This window comes from Rana temporaria (assembly GCF_905171775.1).
Source record: "Rana temporaria chromosome 7 unlocalized genomic scaffold, aRanTem1.1 chr7c, whole genome shotgun sequence".
Lineage (NCBI taxonomy): Eukaryota > Metazoa > Chordata > Amphibia > Anura > Ranidae > Rana > Rana temporaria.
The window spans coordinates 181,925-198,654 of NW_024404470.1; the positions used below are offsets into that span (position 1 = coordinate 181,925).

The window sequence follows — 16,730 nt, forward strand, 5'->3', positions numbered from 1 at the left end:
CCTCATTACCATACAACACGCCCCCCTCCAACCAATTTGAATTAGGCGCCCTTACGCCCGCCGCAATTACACTACGCCGCCCTAAGTAAGGAGGTAAGTGCTTTGAGAATCATGTACTTGCCTCTCTTACTTAAGGCGGCGTAGTGTAAACACGCTAGGCTACGCCATCTTAACATTGCACGGCCGTACCTGAATCTACCTAACAGTCTGTATTTCACATGCTTAAACAAGTGTAAGGTAAGCAGCATGGCTTCCAACCAACGTTCCCTGAATGTTTCGCACCTTGTTCTTCTTTCTGGCGCATTGAAGGACATCTGTAGTTCAGAACGATGTTTAGGAAGTTTGAATTGTAAACACTGATCTGGGTTTTTTTCATAATTTCAAAAACAGAAGTGCGCAGCTTGGCTCTTGTAGGCCAATCAGAGAAGTATCTGTATCTGACGTCCGCCATGTTTTATCTCCCTGTCTCTATAGGGGAAGAACGTCTACTTATCGCAGATCTATAACCTGACCCTGCTGTGTATGGAGGATTACACCATCGAGCCGCAGTCGGTGCAATTCCTCGTCCAACACGGATTTGACTTCAATAAACAATATTCCTGCGGGATTCCGTACTACAAAGGCAACGACAAGGTGACCGCAAATCCCTCCTCCTTCGTTTTCTACTTTTCCTCCCATCTTTGATTTTTGTCTTTCACGTCACTTCAATGTGAAAACGCGTAAAAGAGGGAGCAATCGTCTAGTGCAGGGATAATAGGCAATCAGTGGACCTCTAGGTGTAGCAGAACTACAAGTCCCATCATGCCTCTGCCTCTGGGTGTGATGCTTGTGACTCTCAGACTTGCTGTGCCTCATGGGACTTGTAGTTCTTCTATTTGCCTGTCCCTGTCCTAGTGCATCACCTCCCAACCAGTTCATTGTAAAATCATAAAATGGTCATCTACTCACAAAATTAACCAAAATAGATGTAGAGATAATAAAAATAATAATAATATGACAAATAATAACAGGTGAAAAATTTACATGAAAAAATTATTTTGTGAAAAATAATAATTTCCACGTGAAAAATGAAAACCTATTTTGATCTGTAATAATTGTTTATCAGATATGGATTGATGTATTATTGGGACTTTGCTTTTGTTTTCATTTTTTCATGTGTAAATTATTGTTTTTCATTAAATTAACCACTTAAGACCCGGACCATTATGCAGCTAAAGGACCCGGCCAGTTTTTGTGATTCGGCACTGCGTCGCTTTAACAGACAATTGCGCGGTCGTGCGACGTGGCTCCCAAACAAAATTGGCGTCCTTTTTTCCCCACAAATAGAGCTTTCTTTTGGTGGTATTTGATCTCCTCTGCGGTTTTTATTTTTTGCGCTATAAACAAAAATAGAGCGACAATTTTGAAAAAAATGCAATATTTTTTACCTTTTGCTATAATAAATATCCCCCAAAATATATAAAAAAAATGTTTTTCCTGAGTTTAGACCGATACGTATTCTTCTACCTATTTTTGGTAAAAAAAATCGCAATAAGCGTTTATTGATTGGTTTGCGCAAAATGTATAGCGTTTACAAAATAGGGGATAGGTTTATTGCATTTTTATTATTTTTTTACTACTAATGGCGACGATCAGCGATTTTTTTCGTGACTGCGACATTATGGCGGACACTTCGGACACTTTTGACACATTTTTGGGACCATTGTCATTTTCACAGCAAAAAATGCATTTAAAATGCACTGATTACTGTGAAAATGACAATTGCAGTTTGGGAGTTAACCACAAGGGGGCACTGAAGGGGTTAGGTGTGACCTCATGTGTGTTTCTAACTGTAGGGGGGTGTGGCTGTAGGTGTGACGTCATCGATTGATTGATCGTGTGTTCCCTTTTATAGGGAAACACAATGACAGCGCCACAGTGAAGAACGTGGAAGGTGCGTTTACACACAGCTCTCCCCGTTCTTTAGCTCCGGGGACCGATCACGCGACTCAAGCGGCGATCGGGGTCACGGAGCTTCGGACCGGGTCGCAGGCGCGCTGGGCACTTAAAGAGGACGTACAGGTATGTGCTTGTGCCGAGCCGTGCCATTCTGCCGACGTATATGTGCAGGAGGCGGTCCTTAAGTGGTTAAAGGGACAAAGTATAAAGACCCTCCAGCGCTCAGACCAAAGATCTCCACCCAGAGAGTGCGACACGCAGGGATTCCAGCGATGCAGCCCCCGCCTCACTCCGGACCATCTTCAGAAAACGCACACAAGAGGGCGCAAGCGCCTGGCAGGGGGTGTCAAACTGGCGGTCCTCCAGCTGTTGCGAAACTACAAGTCCCATCATGCCTCTGCCTGTGGGAGTCATGCTTGTAACTGTCAGCCTTGCAATGCCTCATGGGACTTGTAGTTCTGCAACAGCTGGAGGGCCGCCAGTTGGACACCGCCCTACTGCATCACCTCCAAAATAGTTTATTGTAAAATCATAAAATGGTAAATCTACTTACAGAAGCAGAATAGGATAAAACCAAGCTGGACAAAAGCAGCCGTCCGGCATGTGAGATCGGCATCCCCACCGACGCCACACAATGGAGGCGTTTCGGGGGACAGACCCCCTTCCTCAGAGCTATAGTCTCCCGAAACGCGTAGGTTTTCTCCATTGCCGGATTGCTGCTTTTGTCCAGCTTGGTTTTTTTTTATTCTGCTTTTGTAAATTTACCATTTTATGATTTTACAATAAACTATTTTGGAGGTGATGCACTAGGGCGGTGTCCAACTGGCGGCCCTCCAGCTGTTGTGGAACTACAAGTCCCATGAGGCATTGCAAGGCTGACAGTTACAAGTATGACTCCCACAGGCAGAGGCATGATGGGACTTGTAGTTCCGTAACAGCTGGGGGGCCGCCAGTTTGAGACTCCCCTGCTGGGGGTTTGCGCCCTCTTGTGTGCGTTTTCTGAAGATCGCCCCCGTCTGAGGCGGGGGCCGCATCACTAAAATCATTACGTGTCACCAGGGCAGCCATCACAAATTTTGGGGCCCCTTACACAGCTTTAGGCAGGGCCCCCCCCCGGAGCAGAGAACCAGGGGGGGGGGGCCCTCCTCTCTCCTGCTGCGAGATAAGCGGGGGGGGGGGGGGGTTGGCGCTGACGAACAAAACAAAGTCAAGTCTTCTCTTCTCTCTCCTGCCGCGAGTTGCTAAAGGTGGGGGGGGGAGGTAAAACGAGAAATAAAAACGGAGGGGGGGGGAGCGCCGGGCCCCTGGCGACCATCGGGCCCCTTACAGGTGTAATGCCTGTACCCCCCTGATGGCGGCTCTGGGTAAAGAAGTTTCTTGGTCTGAGCGCTGGAGGGGCTTTTTATTTTCTCCATTTAATGTTTAATGAATTGATATTTTCTTGCAGTTTAACCACTTCAGCTCTGGAAGGTTTTACCCCCCCCCCCTTCATGACCAGGCCAGTTTTTGCTATTCAGCACTGCGCTGCTTTAACCACTTGCTTACTGGGCACATATACCCCCTTCGTTCCCAGGCGAAATTTTAGCTTCCGGGACTGCGTCGCTTTAACCGACATTTGCGCGGTCGTGCGACGTGGCTCCCAAACAAAATTGGCGTCCTTTTTTCCCCACAAATAGAGCTTTCTTTTGGTGGTATTTGATCACCTCTGCGGTTTTTATTTTTTGCGCTATAAACAAAAAAAGAGCGACAATTTAAAAAAAAATATATTTTTTTTTTACTTGTTGCTATAATAAATATCCCAATTTATTTGAAAAAAAAACAATTTTTTTCTCAGTTAAGGCCGATACGTATTTTTCGACGTATTTTTGTAAAAAAAAAAAAAAATCGCAATAAGCGACTGGTTTGCGCAAAAGTTATAGTGCCTACGAAATGGGGGATAGATTTATGTTTTTGTTTTTTTTTTTTACTTGTAATGGCGGCGATTTGCGATTTTTTTTTTTTTTGTCAGGCCTGCGATATTGTGTCGGACACTTTTGACACAATTTTGGGACCATTCACATTAATACAGCGATCAGTGCTATAAAAATGCACTAATTACTGTATAAATGTGACTGGCAGGGAAGGGGTTAACACTAGGGGGCGAGGAAGGGGTTAAATGTGTATCCTGGGTGTGTTCTAACTGTGTGGGGGGAGGGGGGTGACTGGGGGAGGTGACGATGCTGTGTTCCTATGTACAAGGGACACACATCGGTCTCCTCTCCCTGACAGCACGTGGAGCTCTGTGTTTACACCCCATCATTACACACAGAGCTCCACGTCCCTGCTGTGTTACCGGCTGTGTTCCCGACGATCGCGAGTGTCTGGCGGACATCGCGGCCGCCAGGCACTCGCATCGGCTCCCGAGCGATGCGCTGGGCACGTTGTTTCCCCGCTGCGCGCACAGGGAACAACAACAGCAGGACGTCTATGGACGTCCACCCGGCACTTGAGAGCCGCGCTGTGGATGTCTTTCGACCATAGCGCGGATCTCAAGTGGTTAACTGGTTAATTGCACAACGCTGAACACAAACCAAATTCAACACTCGTTGTAGAATTATAAACATTATTGATTGTACCTTACCCCCTGAAGAAGCCAATGCTTTGGCGAAACATGTTGGGATTCATTGCCGATCAATAATATTACAAGTGCTTTGTATGTGTGATCAGATCTCTAGAAATCCTGAATAATAATCTCCTCCTCCTCCTGTGTGGCTGTGCAGGGCGATGAGCGGCGTCTGCAGAGCGTCCGCACTCTCTTCCTGGAGCTGCTCCAGGCCCGGAAGCCTCTCGTCCTCCACAACGGTCTGATAGACTTGGCCTTCCTCTATCAGAGTTTCTACGCTCAGCTCCCCGACAAGGTCATGAACTTCGTGGCCGACCTCTCGGAAATGTTCCCGGCCGGAATCTACGACACCAAATACGCCTCGGAGTTCGAGACGCGCTTCACCGCCTCATACCTGGAGTACGCCTATAAGAAATGGTGAGCCTCCGATCCTCTGTATAAAGTGATTGGAAAGTCTCGTGCGTTTCCTATAAAAATAACATATGTTACACTGTGCCGGTGACTTGTCCTCAATGTTCCCCTATGGGGGAAGTTCCTTCACTGACTGCGCAGGCGCAAACTTCCCGACGGAAATCCCCGAACCTCGCCCGGCATCCAGGCTCATTCTTTAATATCCCCGTGGATTGGAGGATGTTAAAAAAAGAGCCAGGAGGCCGAGCGAGCGAGGACGTGAGGCCGACTGGCCACTTACCTCAAAATCCACGTCGCCCTGGATGCCGGCCGCCGTTCGGGGATTTCCGTCAGCAAGTTTGCGCCTGCGCAGTGCTTGAAGGAACTTTCCCGATAGCTGGAACCATCTCAGCGCATCAGTTTGCGCATGCGCTGGAACTTCCATGATACGTGGAACCAGCACGGCAGATCACCGGCTCTGTAATGGATTTGCACAGAGCAGCCCTGATCCTCCTCTTCTCGGGTCCCTTTTTTGTGATCCTGGCCCCTGCCTCTTGTGATCCTGGCCCCTGCCTCTTGTTCAGTGCCCCCCCCCCCCCCCCACAGCTAGCAGCTCACTATGGGGGCACCTGAGCCGAGTCACAGCTTCATGTGTCCATTCAGACACGCAGCCCCAGCCTGGCCACACCTCCTCTCTCCCCTGATTGACTAGCTGACTTTAATTGACAGCAGCTGGAGCCAATGGTGCCGCTGCTGTGTCTCCGCCAATCAGGAAGGAGAATCTTAGGCTGCATTCACACCTGAACGCGGCGTATTGTACCACGATTTGCCGTGACAAATTGCAGAGTTTTGTCCCGCGATTTGCCGCGACAAAACGCGTCGTTTTTTAGCCTCCGATACGCCGGAGGGGTGATTTCACATTGTCGGCTATGCCGAACGCCAAAGCAGCCTGAAAAAAAGGGTCCGGGACTTGTTTTGAGCTTCAGGCGTTTCGGCGTGGAGATGTGAACTTTTGCCATAGCCGACAATGTTAAATCACCCCTCCAGCGTATTGCAGGCTGCGATAGCGGCGGGCGTGAAAACGCCTAGATGTGAATGGAGCCTCAGACGGCTGAGACACTCGTGGACATCGCTGGACAGAGGGGGGGCTCAGGTAAGAGGGGGGGGGGGGGCTGCTGCACACGGAAGGCTTTTATAACCCCTTTAATCGTAGATTTATTTGTGTTTGTTGGGGGGGGGAAGGTTCCTCGCCATCTGTCAAACATCTCTGACAAGCAAGGAGTGGCAGTTGCTAATGTGAACCTATAGGCTAAATCTTCACATTCCAGGGTCAGAACTTTGAAACATAAGGCATGTAACATGGCACTGCACAGAATAAGACTTCACCTCTGTAGTGTAAGAACCGACACTTCCTGTGAGAAAACTACATATCCCACAATCCCCTGGTCTCTTAGTCTAGTGCTGAATAATTAGATCTGGCACAGACACCGACACGCGGAGCAATTAACAGAGAGCTCCCCATGTGGTCTTTTATCACAATGACACGCCCACATTTGTGATACGACACGACCCGGAAGAAGAAGTGGCTTGTCCCTTTAGTGAATAGAGACAGGCTCGGTGAATGAATATATGAACAAAGGGCGATCGATCAGCCATGACGCTACGAACTGCAGCCGCAACCTGTGAGTCCGTCATTACAAGGCGAGGCCAACAAGCAGGGAACAGAATTACACTAATACAACAAAACAATGGGCTGGATTCAAGAAGCAATTACGCCTGTGTAACCATAGGTTACACAGCGCAATTGCTTACTTGCCCCGGCGTAACGAATGCTCCAGATTCAGGAACCTCGTTACGCCGACTGCAGCCTAAGATATGCGCGGCATAAGGCTCTTATGTCCGCATATCTTAGGCTGCATTCTTACGTTGGCCGCTAGGGGGCGCTCCCATTGTGCTCAGCGTATAGTATGCAAATTGCATACTAACGCCGATTCACAACGTTGCGCGAGCCCTGCGTACGCAGTTTCCGTACGGCGGTTTTTGCGTAAGGCTGCCCCTGCCTATTAGCAGGGGCAGCCAATGTTACGTATACCCGTCGTTCCCGCGTCGCGAAATTTGAAATTTACGTAGTTTGCGTAAGTGAATCGTAAATGGCGCTGGACGCCATTCACGTTCACTTTGAAGCAAATGACGTCCTTGCGACGTCATTTGCCGCAATGCACGTCTGGAAAGTCTCCCGACGGAGCATGCGCTCTACGATCGGCGCGGGAACGCGCCTAATTTAAATGATTCCCGCCCCCTACGGGATCATTTAAATTGCGCGCGCTTGCGCCGGGCATTTTGCCGGCGCGCCCACGCAATTTGCGGAGCTACTGCTCCGTGAATCAAGGGCAGCGCAGCAAATTTGCGGGGGCGCAGAGCAAAAACGCTGCCCTGCGCCTCCGTAAAAAATGCGCAATTCTACCCCAATGTGTACAATGCCTAGAACCGCTGGCTGACCACAATATATATATACACACACACGTTACTTCAGCCATAATCTTGTTTTTCATATTTTGGCTTTCTCATGAAAGCGTTCCGAGTGGCTCATTAGCCGCTGGATTGCTTTCAGGCGTGGTGGGAGCGGACATCCCCTCCCCCTCCCACCGGTGTTTCTCTATCTTACCGTTCTTCCCGGCTCGCCGGAGAAACAATCTGATGGTCGGACTGGCTGGTTACCGAGGCAGAAAAAGACCTGATAGCCTTTGATCACCTCTATGGCCTTGGAGGACCGGAGAAACGCCACGACGTCACTTCTAGGGTGGAAGTAATCACATTGGGCCAGATTCATAAAGACTTACGATGGGCGTGTCAGTAGATACGCCGTCGTAAGTCCGAATCCGCGCCGTCGCAACTTTAAGCGTATTCTCAAACTGAGATACGCTTAAATGTTGCTAAGATACGGCCGGCGTAAGTCTCCTACGCCGTCGTATCTTAACTGCCTATTTACGCTGGCCGCTAGGGGCGTGTACGCTGATTTACGCCTGGAATATGTAAATCAGCGAGATACGCCTATTCACGAACGTACGCTCGCCCGTCGCAGTAAAGATACGCCGTTTACGTAAGGCGTTTTCAGGCGTAAAGATAAACCACCAAAAACATGGCGCAGCCAATGTTAAGTATGGACGTCGGAAACGCGTCAAATTTTTCACGTTTTGCATCATTTGCGTAAGTCGTCCGTGATTGGGGCTGGACGTAGAGGTTACGTTCACGTCGAAAGCATTGACTATTTGCGACGTGATTTGGAGCATGCGCACTGGGATACGTTCACGGACGGCGCATTTACGTCATTTACGTGGGGTCACACTTAATTTACATAAAACACACCCACAGCTTCAACATTTGAATTAGGCGGACTTATACCTAATACGCTACGCCGCCGTAACTTCGGCCGCAAAATCTTTCTGAATACTATACTCGCCTCTCAAAGTTACGGCGGCGTAGCGTATAGGAGATAGGCCACGCCCGCATAAAGGTATCTGAATCTGGCCCATTTTCTTTTCTTTTTGATCTTTTGACACCAGATCTCCACAAAGAGGACCTGTCACCCTTATTGCCACCATTTCTTTTACAAAGGATGATTACATTGTATTAGGAATAAAAGTGATAGAAAGAAATGAAAGAAACCGTGTAAAAAAAATAATAATAATAATAAAATAATTTGCACTCAGACGTGAAAGCATACGTAAGTCCCGCATACGTATGTAAAGATGTTCACACCACACATGTGAGGTGTCGCCGCGAATGTTGGAGTGAGAGCGATAATTCTAGCCCTAGAACTCCTCTGTAACTTTAAATAGGTAACCTGAAAACATTTTTTAAAGTGTCGCCTATGGAGATATTTTAAAGGGGTTGTAAAGGTACATCCCCCCCCCCCTAAATATCTTCCTTTCCCTCAGTGCCGTCCTCCTTCACTTACCTCAGTGCAGTCCTCCTTCACTTACCTCAGTGCAGTCCTCCTTCACTCACCTCAGTGCCGTCCTCCTTCACTTACCTCAGTGCAGTCCTCCTTCACTTACCTCAGTGCTGTCCTCCTTCACTCACCTCAGTGCAGTCCTCCTTCACTTACCTCAGTGCCGTCCTCCTTCACTTACCTCAGTGCCGTCCTCCTTCACTTACCTCAGTGCCGTCCTCCTTCACTTACCTCAGTGCCGTCCTCCTTCACTCACCTCAGTGCAGTCCTCCTTCACTTACCTCAGTGCTGTCCTCCTTCACTCACCTCAGTGCAGTCCTCCTTCACTTACCTCAGTGCCGTCCTCCTTCACTTACCTCAGTGCTGTCCTCCTTCACTTACCTCAGTGCCGTCCTCCTTCACTTACCTCAGTGCCGTCCTCCTTCACTTACCTCGGTGCCGTCCTCCTTCACTTACCTCGGTGCCGTCCTCCTTCACTTACCTCGGTGCCGTCCTCCTTCACTTACCTCGGTGCCGTCCTCCTTCACTTACCTCGGTGCCGTCCTCCTTCACTTACCTCGGTGCCGTCCTCCTTCACTTACCTCGGTGCCGTCCTCCTTCACTTACCTCGGTGCAGTCCTCCTTCACTTACCTCGGTGCAGTCCTCCTTCACTTACCTCGGTGCCGTCCTCCTTCACTCACCTCGGTGCCGTCCTCCTTCACTTACCTCGGTGCCGTCCTCCTTCACTGACCTCAGTGCCGTCCTCCTTCACTTACCTCGGTGCCGTCCTCCTTCACTCACCTCAGTGCCGTCCTCCTTCACTCACCTCAGTGCAGTCCTCCTTCACTTACCTCAGTGCCGTCCTCCTTCACTTACCTCAGTGCCGTCCTCCTTCACTCACCTCAGTGCCGTCCTCCTTCACTCACCTCAGTGCAGTCCTCCTTCACTTACCTCAGTGCCGTCCTCCTTCACTTACCTCAGTGCCGTCCTCCTTCACTTACCTCAGTGCCGTCCTCCTTCACTTACCTCAGTGCCGTCCTCCTTCACTTACCTCATCCTTCCATTTTGCTTTTCAATGTTCTTATTTCTTCTGAGAAATCCTCACTTCCTGTTCTTCTGTCTGTAACTCCACACAGTAATGCGAGGCTTTCTCCCTGGTGTGGAGAAAACCTCTTGAGGGGGGAGGGGGCGAGCAGGAGAGTCAGGACACTCTACTTTGCAGATAGAGAAAGGAGCTGTGTGTTAGTGGGCGTCCTGACACTCCTGCTCGCCCCCTCAAGAGGCTTTCTCCACACCAGGGAGAAAGCCTCGCATTACTGTGTGGAGTTACAGACAGAAGAACAGGAAGTGAGGATTTCTCAGAAGAAATAAGAACATTGGAAGGATGAGGTAAGTGAAGGAGGACGGCACTGAGGTAAATGAAGGAGGACGGCACTGAGGTGAGTGAAGGAGGACGGCACCGAGGTGAGTGAAGGAGGACGGCACCGAGGTGAGTGAAGGAGGACGGCACTGAGGTGAGTGAAGGAGGACGGCACTGAGGTGAGTGAAGGAGGACGGCACTGAGGTAAGTGAAGGAGGACGGCACTGAGGTGAGTGAAGGAGGACGGCACTGAGGTGAGTGAAGGAGGACGGCACTGAGGTGAGTGAAGGAGGACGGCACTGAGGTAAGTGAAGGAGGACAGCACTGAGGTAAGTGAAGGAGGACGGCACTGAGGTGAGTGAAGGAGGACGGCACTGAGGTGAGTGAAGGAGGACGGCACTGAGGTGAGTGAAGGAGGACGGCACTGAGGTGAGTGAAGGAGGACGGCACTGAGGTAAGTGAAGGAGGACGGCACGGAGGTGAGTGAAGGAGGACGGCACTGAGGTAAGTGAAGGAGGACTGCACCGAGGTGAGTGAAGGAGGACGGCACCGAGGTGAGTGAAGGAGGACGGCACCGAGGTGAGTGAAGGAGGACTGCACTGAGGGAAAGGAAGATATTTAGGGGGATTTTTTTTTTTTTACCTTTACAACCCCTTTAAGTCCCGTAGTTTGTCACCATTCCACGAGTGTGCGCAATTTTAAAGCGCAACATGTTGGGTATCTATGTACTCGGCGTAACTTCATCTTTCACATTTTAGCCCAAAAAATTGGGGTATATATTATGTTTTGGTGTTGTGTTTTTTTTTTTATTCATTAAAGTGTTTGCAACGATTGCCGCTTTATTCTCTAAGGTCTCTGCTAAAAAAATTTTTTTACTTATAAACAAAAAGCAGATGCCCCTCCCCCCCCCCAATTAAAATGCTGACTCTTTGTAAACGTTGTCTTCTGTCTTGCAGCAAGCGTGAGAACGGTCGGAGGATAGACTCGAGCGCCAATCACCTCTCTGTAGAGTTCTGTCACTATACCGCCAGCATGTCGGCGTACGTGGACTACCGCCTGTGCTCCCTTCCCGACCAGGAACGCGCCGGCTCGGCCACAGAAGGGCCCGACATCTGTGAGAAGTTCTCTGTAAGTGTCATCTCGGGGGTTCTCGTATTTTGTTTTCTCCCGCTTGTTACTGCGTTGTGAATCTTTGGTTGGATATTATTATCTTTGTACAAACCTACACTGGAAATTCTTTCCCCTTTTCCTGCCCAGAATATAGACAAATGACGGCCGGGGCGGGAGGGCGCTCTCCTGTTCTAGGTGGACGTCACAGCCGGGCCGATCCGCCCTATAGGCTCACTATGCAAGCCGCTTAGGGCCCCGCAAAGCTGCGTAGGGCCCCCCAAATTACTAGAGGGCCCCACCTGGTGAGAAGTCATTTTCGGCCCCTCACCCCACTTCTCAACTCGCTGGCTGCATGGGAGAAGAGGTAACCCTTCCGCTTCTCACTTTAATGTAAGATGTCATTTCCGACAGCAGAACACCCCCTCCCCCCGCTTCTCAACTTTAATCTTTAATGTGACATGTCACTGTCCGCAGCGCCCACCCCCCGCCTCTCAACTTTAATGTGACATGCCATTTGTCATTTTGCTTAGGGCCCCAGGGAGGTTAGGATCGGCACTGCGTCACAGGATGTCCTATAAGGATCGCGTTCCCACGAGCCACGCTGCAGCGCCATCTGTCATCCGGTGGACACAGCGAATGACGGATCGGTGTACCGAGCTGCTACCGATTCCATGTGATCACTGTGACTGATCACAGCAGATCACATTTGTACACAGTGGATGGCTTCCATTCATTGTGTACTATTGCAGTGGTCACCAACCCCGTCCTCGGGGGCCACTAACAGATAACTGGAATACATGACAGGTGATCTCATTTGCTGCTCAGTGATTGCCGTATTCTAGTCTGCATCTCCCCCAAGGAAATACTGTATTTATCACGGTATAACGCGCTCCCGCGTATACCGCGCACCCCTAAAGTGACCCCCAATTCTGTGGAAAAAAAGTTATTTTTGTACTTACAGTTTTGGTGTCTTGCGCTGCGTCCATCGGCGGCCTCGTCGGGTCCGGCGTCCTTCTGCGGCTTCGGGTGTCCTTCTGCGGCGGGTCCGGCGTCCTTCTGCGGCGGGTCCGGCGTCCTTCTGCGGCGTCCTCCCCGCTCGTTTCCCGCGCCGAGTTTTGAATACTGCGCCAGCATATACCGAGTGCAGTACACTCGGGCAGGCTCGGCAACTGTCGCGCTCACGTCCTGTACGTCCAGGACGTGACCGCGGAAGAAGCCGAGACTGGCCGACTATACCCGAATGTGTACTGCGCTCGGTATATGTCGGCGCAGTATTCAAAACTCGGCGCGGGTATCGGCGTATATCGCGCACCCACGATTTTGCCCTGATTTTCAGGGCAAAAAAGTGCGCGATATACGCCGATAAATACGGTACATAAAACTTGGCCTGTTGGTGGGCCCCGAGGACGGGGGTGATGACCACCGTACTATTGTGATGGTCTCTGTGATTGGTCGCCGTAATCACATGGTACAGATGGGGCCAATCGCAGCCCACGTGATTAGCAGTGAAATCTGAATGGATTTCATTCAGAAAGAATGGTGGTTTATAGCGGTGATAATCAATGTTATAAGCAATCAAAAAAATAAAATCCTGATCACCTTCCCAGATTGGTGCATTGTTACTATGGTAACACTATTGCTTTCGTCACAGTATGTAAAAAAAATAAATGAAAGTTGTAATGAAAAAATGTAATAAAAAATTGCAAGATGGTTCTTAAAAAAAAATATATATATATTTGAATTTACATAACATCCTGACGCCAGTCAGTGTCTCTGATCACCGCCACACCCGTTTATATGACTACGCCGCCGTGCTGCGCTGGTGACAGGATGAAAAAATAAATAAAATAAAAATGTAAAAAAAACGATTTTTATTAAATTTCTGCATTTTCCAAAAAATTGTGACAAAAAATGACAACTTCAAAAAACTTGCCACGCCTCTTAATAAATACTTGGGACTGTCTACTTTCCAAAAAGGGGTATTTGTGCTGTTCAAGAAATTAGATCGATTTATCAGAGATATATCCCATAGTGCAGCCCTGGCAAACTATTTGCTGCCTGGGGGCGAGCACCGCCGGCAGCCTAGGTGGGTGGAATGGGAGTCCTCCAGTGATTGGGGAGGAGAGAGAGAGAGAGAGCCGCCCAGGTGATCAGAGCGCCGCGCAGGGAAAACAACGATAACGGTTTTCATTTCAATTTGACACCATATTTTACCGCACCAGGTGACACCAACCCTAGTGACGTCACTGCGCTCTGATCACCTGGGCGGCTCTCTCTCTCCTCCCCAATCGCTGGAAGGACTCCCATTCCACCCACCTAGGCTGCCGGCGGTGCTCGCCCCCAGGCAGCAAATACCTCTCTCTCTTCTCCCCTGCATAGCTAGGCTGCATTGGTGGGCACAAGGCTGCATTGGTGGGCACGGATAAAGTTGTTATTTATTTTTATAACTTAATTCTGCATAAAACATTTAAGTGTCATTACATGAGATCATTTATGAGGGCGTGTTTAGGGGCGTGTTTAGGGGCAGGACAGGGGCTGGATAGGGCAGCTGGTGGCGAGTAACCCTTGAGGCCTGGCTAGTAGCTCAGGACTTGAAATGTTGAGCCCTGTCATAGTGTGTGGGACTCTCTAACTTCCCTACAGACTAATATTCACTGATTTGGGGTATTTTCACCAAAGAAATGGCACAGAATAAATAAATTTTGGCCAAAATTTATGAAGAAAGATTATTTATTAGCAACATTTTAGAAATAAAAATGGGGGAAAGAGTGCCCGGTATTCGGACAGGTGGGAGGCAGGAAGCGGGTGAGAGTGCCCGGTATTGGGGGAGGTGGGGGGTAGGAAGTGGGGGGAATGTGCTCGGTATCGGGGGAGGTGGGAGGCAGGAAGCGGGTGAGAGTGCCCGGTATTGGGGGGAGGTGGGGGGAATGAAGGGGGGTACAGGTGCCTGGTATCGGGGAGGTGGGGGGCAGGAAGTGGGGGAATGTGCCCGGTATTGGGGGAGGTGGGGGCAGGAAGATGCCTGGTATTGGGGGAGGTGGGGGGGGCAGGAAGGGGGTGAGTGCCCGGTATTGGGGGAGAGAATACCGGGTATTGGGGGACGTGGGGGGCAGGAAGGGGGTCAAGGTGCCCGATATTGGGGGAGGTGGGAGGCGGGTGAGAGTGCCTGGTATTGGGGGAGGTGGGGGTCAGTAAGGGGGAGAGAGTGCCCGGTATTGGGGCAGGTGGGAGGCAGGAAGGGGTTGAAGGTGCCCGTTATTGGGGAGGTGGGAGGCAGAAAGCGGGTGAGTGCCTGGTATTGGGGGGGCAAGAAGGGGGAGAGTGCCCGGTATTGGGGGGGCAAGAAGGGGGAGAGTGCCCGGTATTGGGGAGGTGGGGGGCAGGAAGGGGTGGAAGGTGCCCGGTATTGGGGGAGGTTGGGGGGGCAGGAAGGTACCGGTATTGGGGGAGGTTGGGGGGGCAGGAAGGAGGTGAGAGTGCCCGGTATTGGGGGAGGTGGGGGGCAGGAAGGTGCCTGGTATTGGGGTAGGTTGGGGGGCAGGAGGGGGTGGAAGGTACCGGTATTGGGGGAGGTTGGGGGGCAGGAAGGAGGTGAGAGTGCCCGGTATTGGGGGAGGCGGGGGGCAGGAAGGTGCCTGGTATTGGGGTAGGTTGGGGGGGCAGGAAGGAGGTGAGAGTGCCCGGTATTGGGGGAGGTGGGGGGCAGGAAGGTGCCTGGTATTGGGGTAGGTTGGGGGGCAGGAAGGAGGTGAGAGTGCCCGGTATTGGGGGAGGTGGGGGGCAGGAAAGGGGTGGAAGGTGCCTGGTATTGGTAAAGGTTGGGAGGCAGGAGGGTCAGGGTGCCCGGTATTGGGGGGCAGGAAGCGGGGGAAGGTGCCCATTATTGAAGGGGTTAATATACCATGCTGATCATAAGCCTATCCTCGTGTGTAACATGTCCGATGTATTGCAGGCGTACGGCTGGTGCCCCAACGGGTCGAAGTGCGTTCTCTCCCACAACATTGACCTGATCATCGATGAGGATGAGAAGGGAAGATCAGACAAGAAGAAGAAGAGAAGACGGAAGAGGAAAAGGGGCGCAGCACAAGAAGAGACCAATGAGGAGGTGAGCATGGAGCCCCCATGTAGAAAGCCCAATGTGGACCCTTCTGATCCCCCGGAGAAGGAGGAAGAGAAAGGAGAGGAGCACTTGATGAGCTTGGAGCCCCCTTGTAGAAAACCCAATGAGGACCCTTCTGATCCCCCGGAGAAGGAGGAAGAGAAAGGAGAGGAGCACTTGATGAGCTTGGAGCCCCCTTGTAGAAAACCCAATGAGGACCCTTCTGATCCCCCGGAGAAGAAGGAGAAAGGAGAGGAGCACTTGGTAAACATGGAACCCCCTTGTAGAAAACCCAGTGTGGACCCTTCTGATACCCCGGAGGAGGGGAAAGGAGAGGAGCACTTGGTAAACATGGAACCCCCTTGTAGAAAACCCAGTGTGGACCCTTCTGATACCCCGGAGGAGGGGAAAGGACAGGAAAACATGGAGACTGAGAAGGAAGACGGCTCAATGGAGACCGTTATGGGCCAATCAGAGATGAAGGACGCGCCCACACAGCGAGTCTCTTCCAATCAGCATGGAGACCACCATGGACCTCCAGCGACTGTGGACATGGATTTGTTGCTAAGAGACGATCAGACCAGTAAAGCGATTGGTGAGGGTCACCATGTCCAGCCCCCTAAGCGCAAAGTCCCCAGCACGTCGGACGCGGGAACCCACAGAGCCGGCTTTGACGCCTTCATGACCGGATACATTCTGGCTTACGTGTGGATGCTGAAGAGAGCGGATAACGCGGACGCTTCCGCCACCTGCCTGCCGGACTGCCAAAATAAAATTTATCTCAGCGGGAAGAACGTTCCTCTGCCGATCATCAAAAGCATCTTCGCCAAATTCTCCCGCCCCCACATGCAGAAAATCAAACTCATCGCGCCCTAATGGACCGCCATCTTTAATGGGCCGCGGCGGGATCACTAAATATTTACAGAGAATTTATGACTTTGGCACCCACTTTTTTTTTTTTTAATTGTTTATAACGGGTGAGCGGTCCACACCGACCGCGAATACAGAGCAGGTAACATTGGTATAAAACAGGGATATGCAATTAGCGGACCTCCAGCTGTTGCAGAACTACAATTCCCATGAGGCATAGCAAGACTGAGAGCCACAAGCATGACACCCAGAGGCATGATGGGACTTGTAGTTTTGTAACAGCTGGAGGTCCGCTAATTGCATATCCCTGGTATAAAATAACGATACAACACATTGGAAGGTTCACACATCTGTCACCGCCCCTAAGCATTCCTCTCTAGTCGCATCTTCCACGAAATGTCGGAAGCAATACTTCCTAGCCCAGTGTGT

The 16,730-nt window shown here is 50.7% G+C and overlaps 1 protein-coding gene across 1 annotated transcript; it reads left to right on the forward strand.

Moving 5' to 3' along the window:
- The first annotated feature begins 246 nt into the window (after nt 1–246).
- On the forward strand, nt 247–16,452 carry TOE1 (target of EGR1, exonuclease). The gene is made up of 6 exons (XM_040334367.1): nt 247–285; nt 475–633; nt 4,698–4,957; nt 11,179–11,350; nt 15,285–15,752; nt 15,834–16,452. Exons 1-6 carry the CDS (start codon nt 247–249, stop codon nt 16,305–16,307), a joined length of 1,572 nt encoding a protein of 523 aa, XP_040190301.1. The 3' UTR covers nt 16,308–16,452.
- Nucleotides 16,453–16,730: the final 278 nt, after the last annotated feature.

Excerpts from the sequence above, each read along its gene's own strand:
- TOE1 (XM_040334367.1), top strand. The coding sequence starts at position 247 with ATGGCTTCCAACCAACGTTCCCTGAATGTTTCGCACCTT. Across the intron at positions 4,958-11,178 it reads GAGTACGCCTATAAGAAATG|CAAGCGTGAGAACGGTCGGA; the intron begins GTGAGCCTCCGA and ends TCTGTCTTGCAG. Across the intron at positions 11,351-15,284 it reads ACATCTGTGAGAAGTTCTCT|GCGTACGGCTGGTGCCCCAA; the intron begins GTAAGTGTCATC and ends GATGTATTGCAG.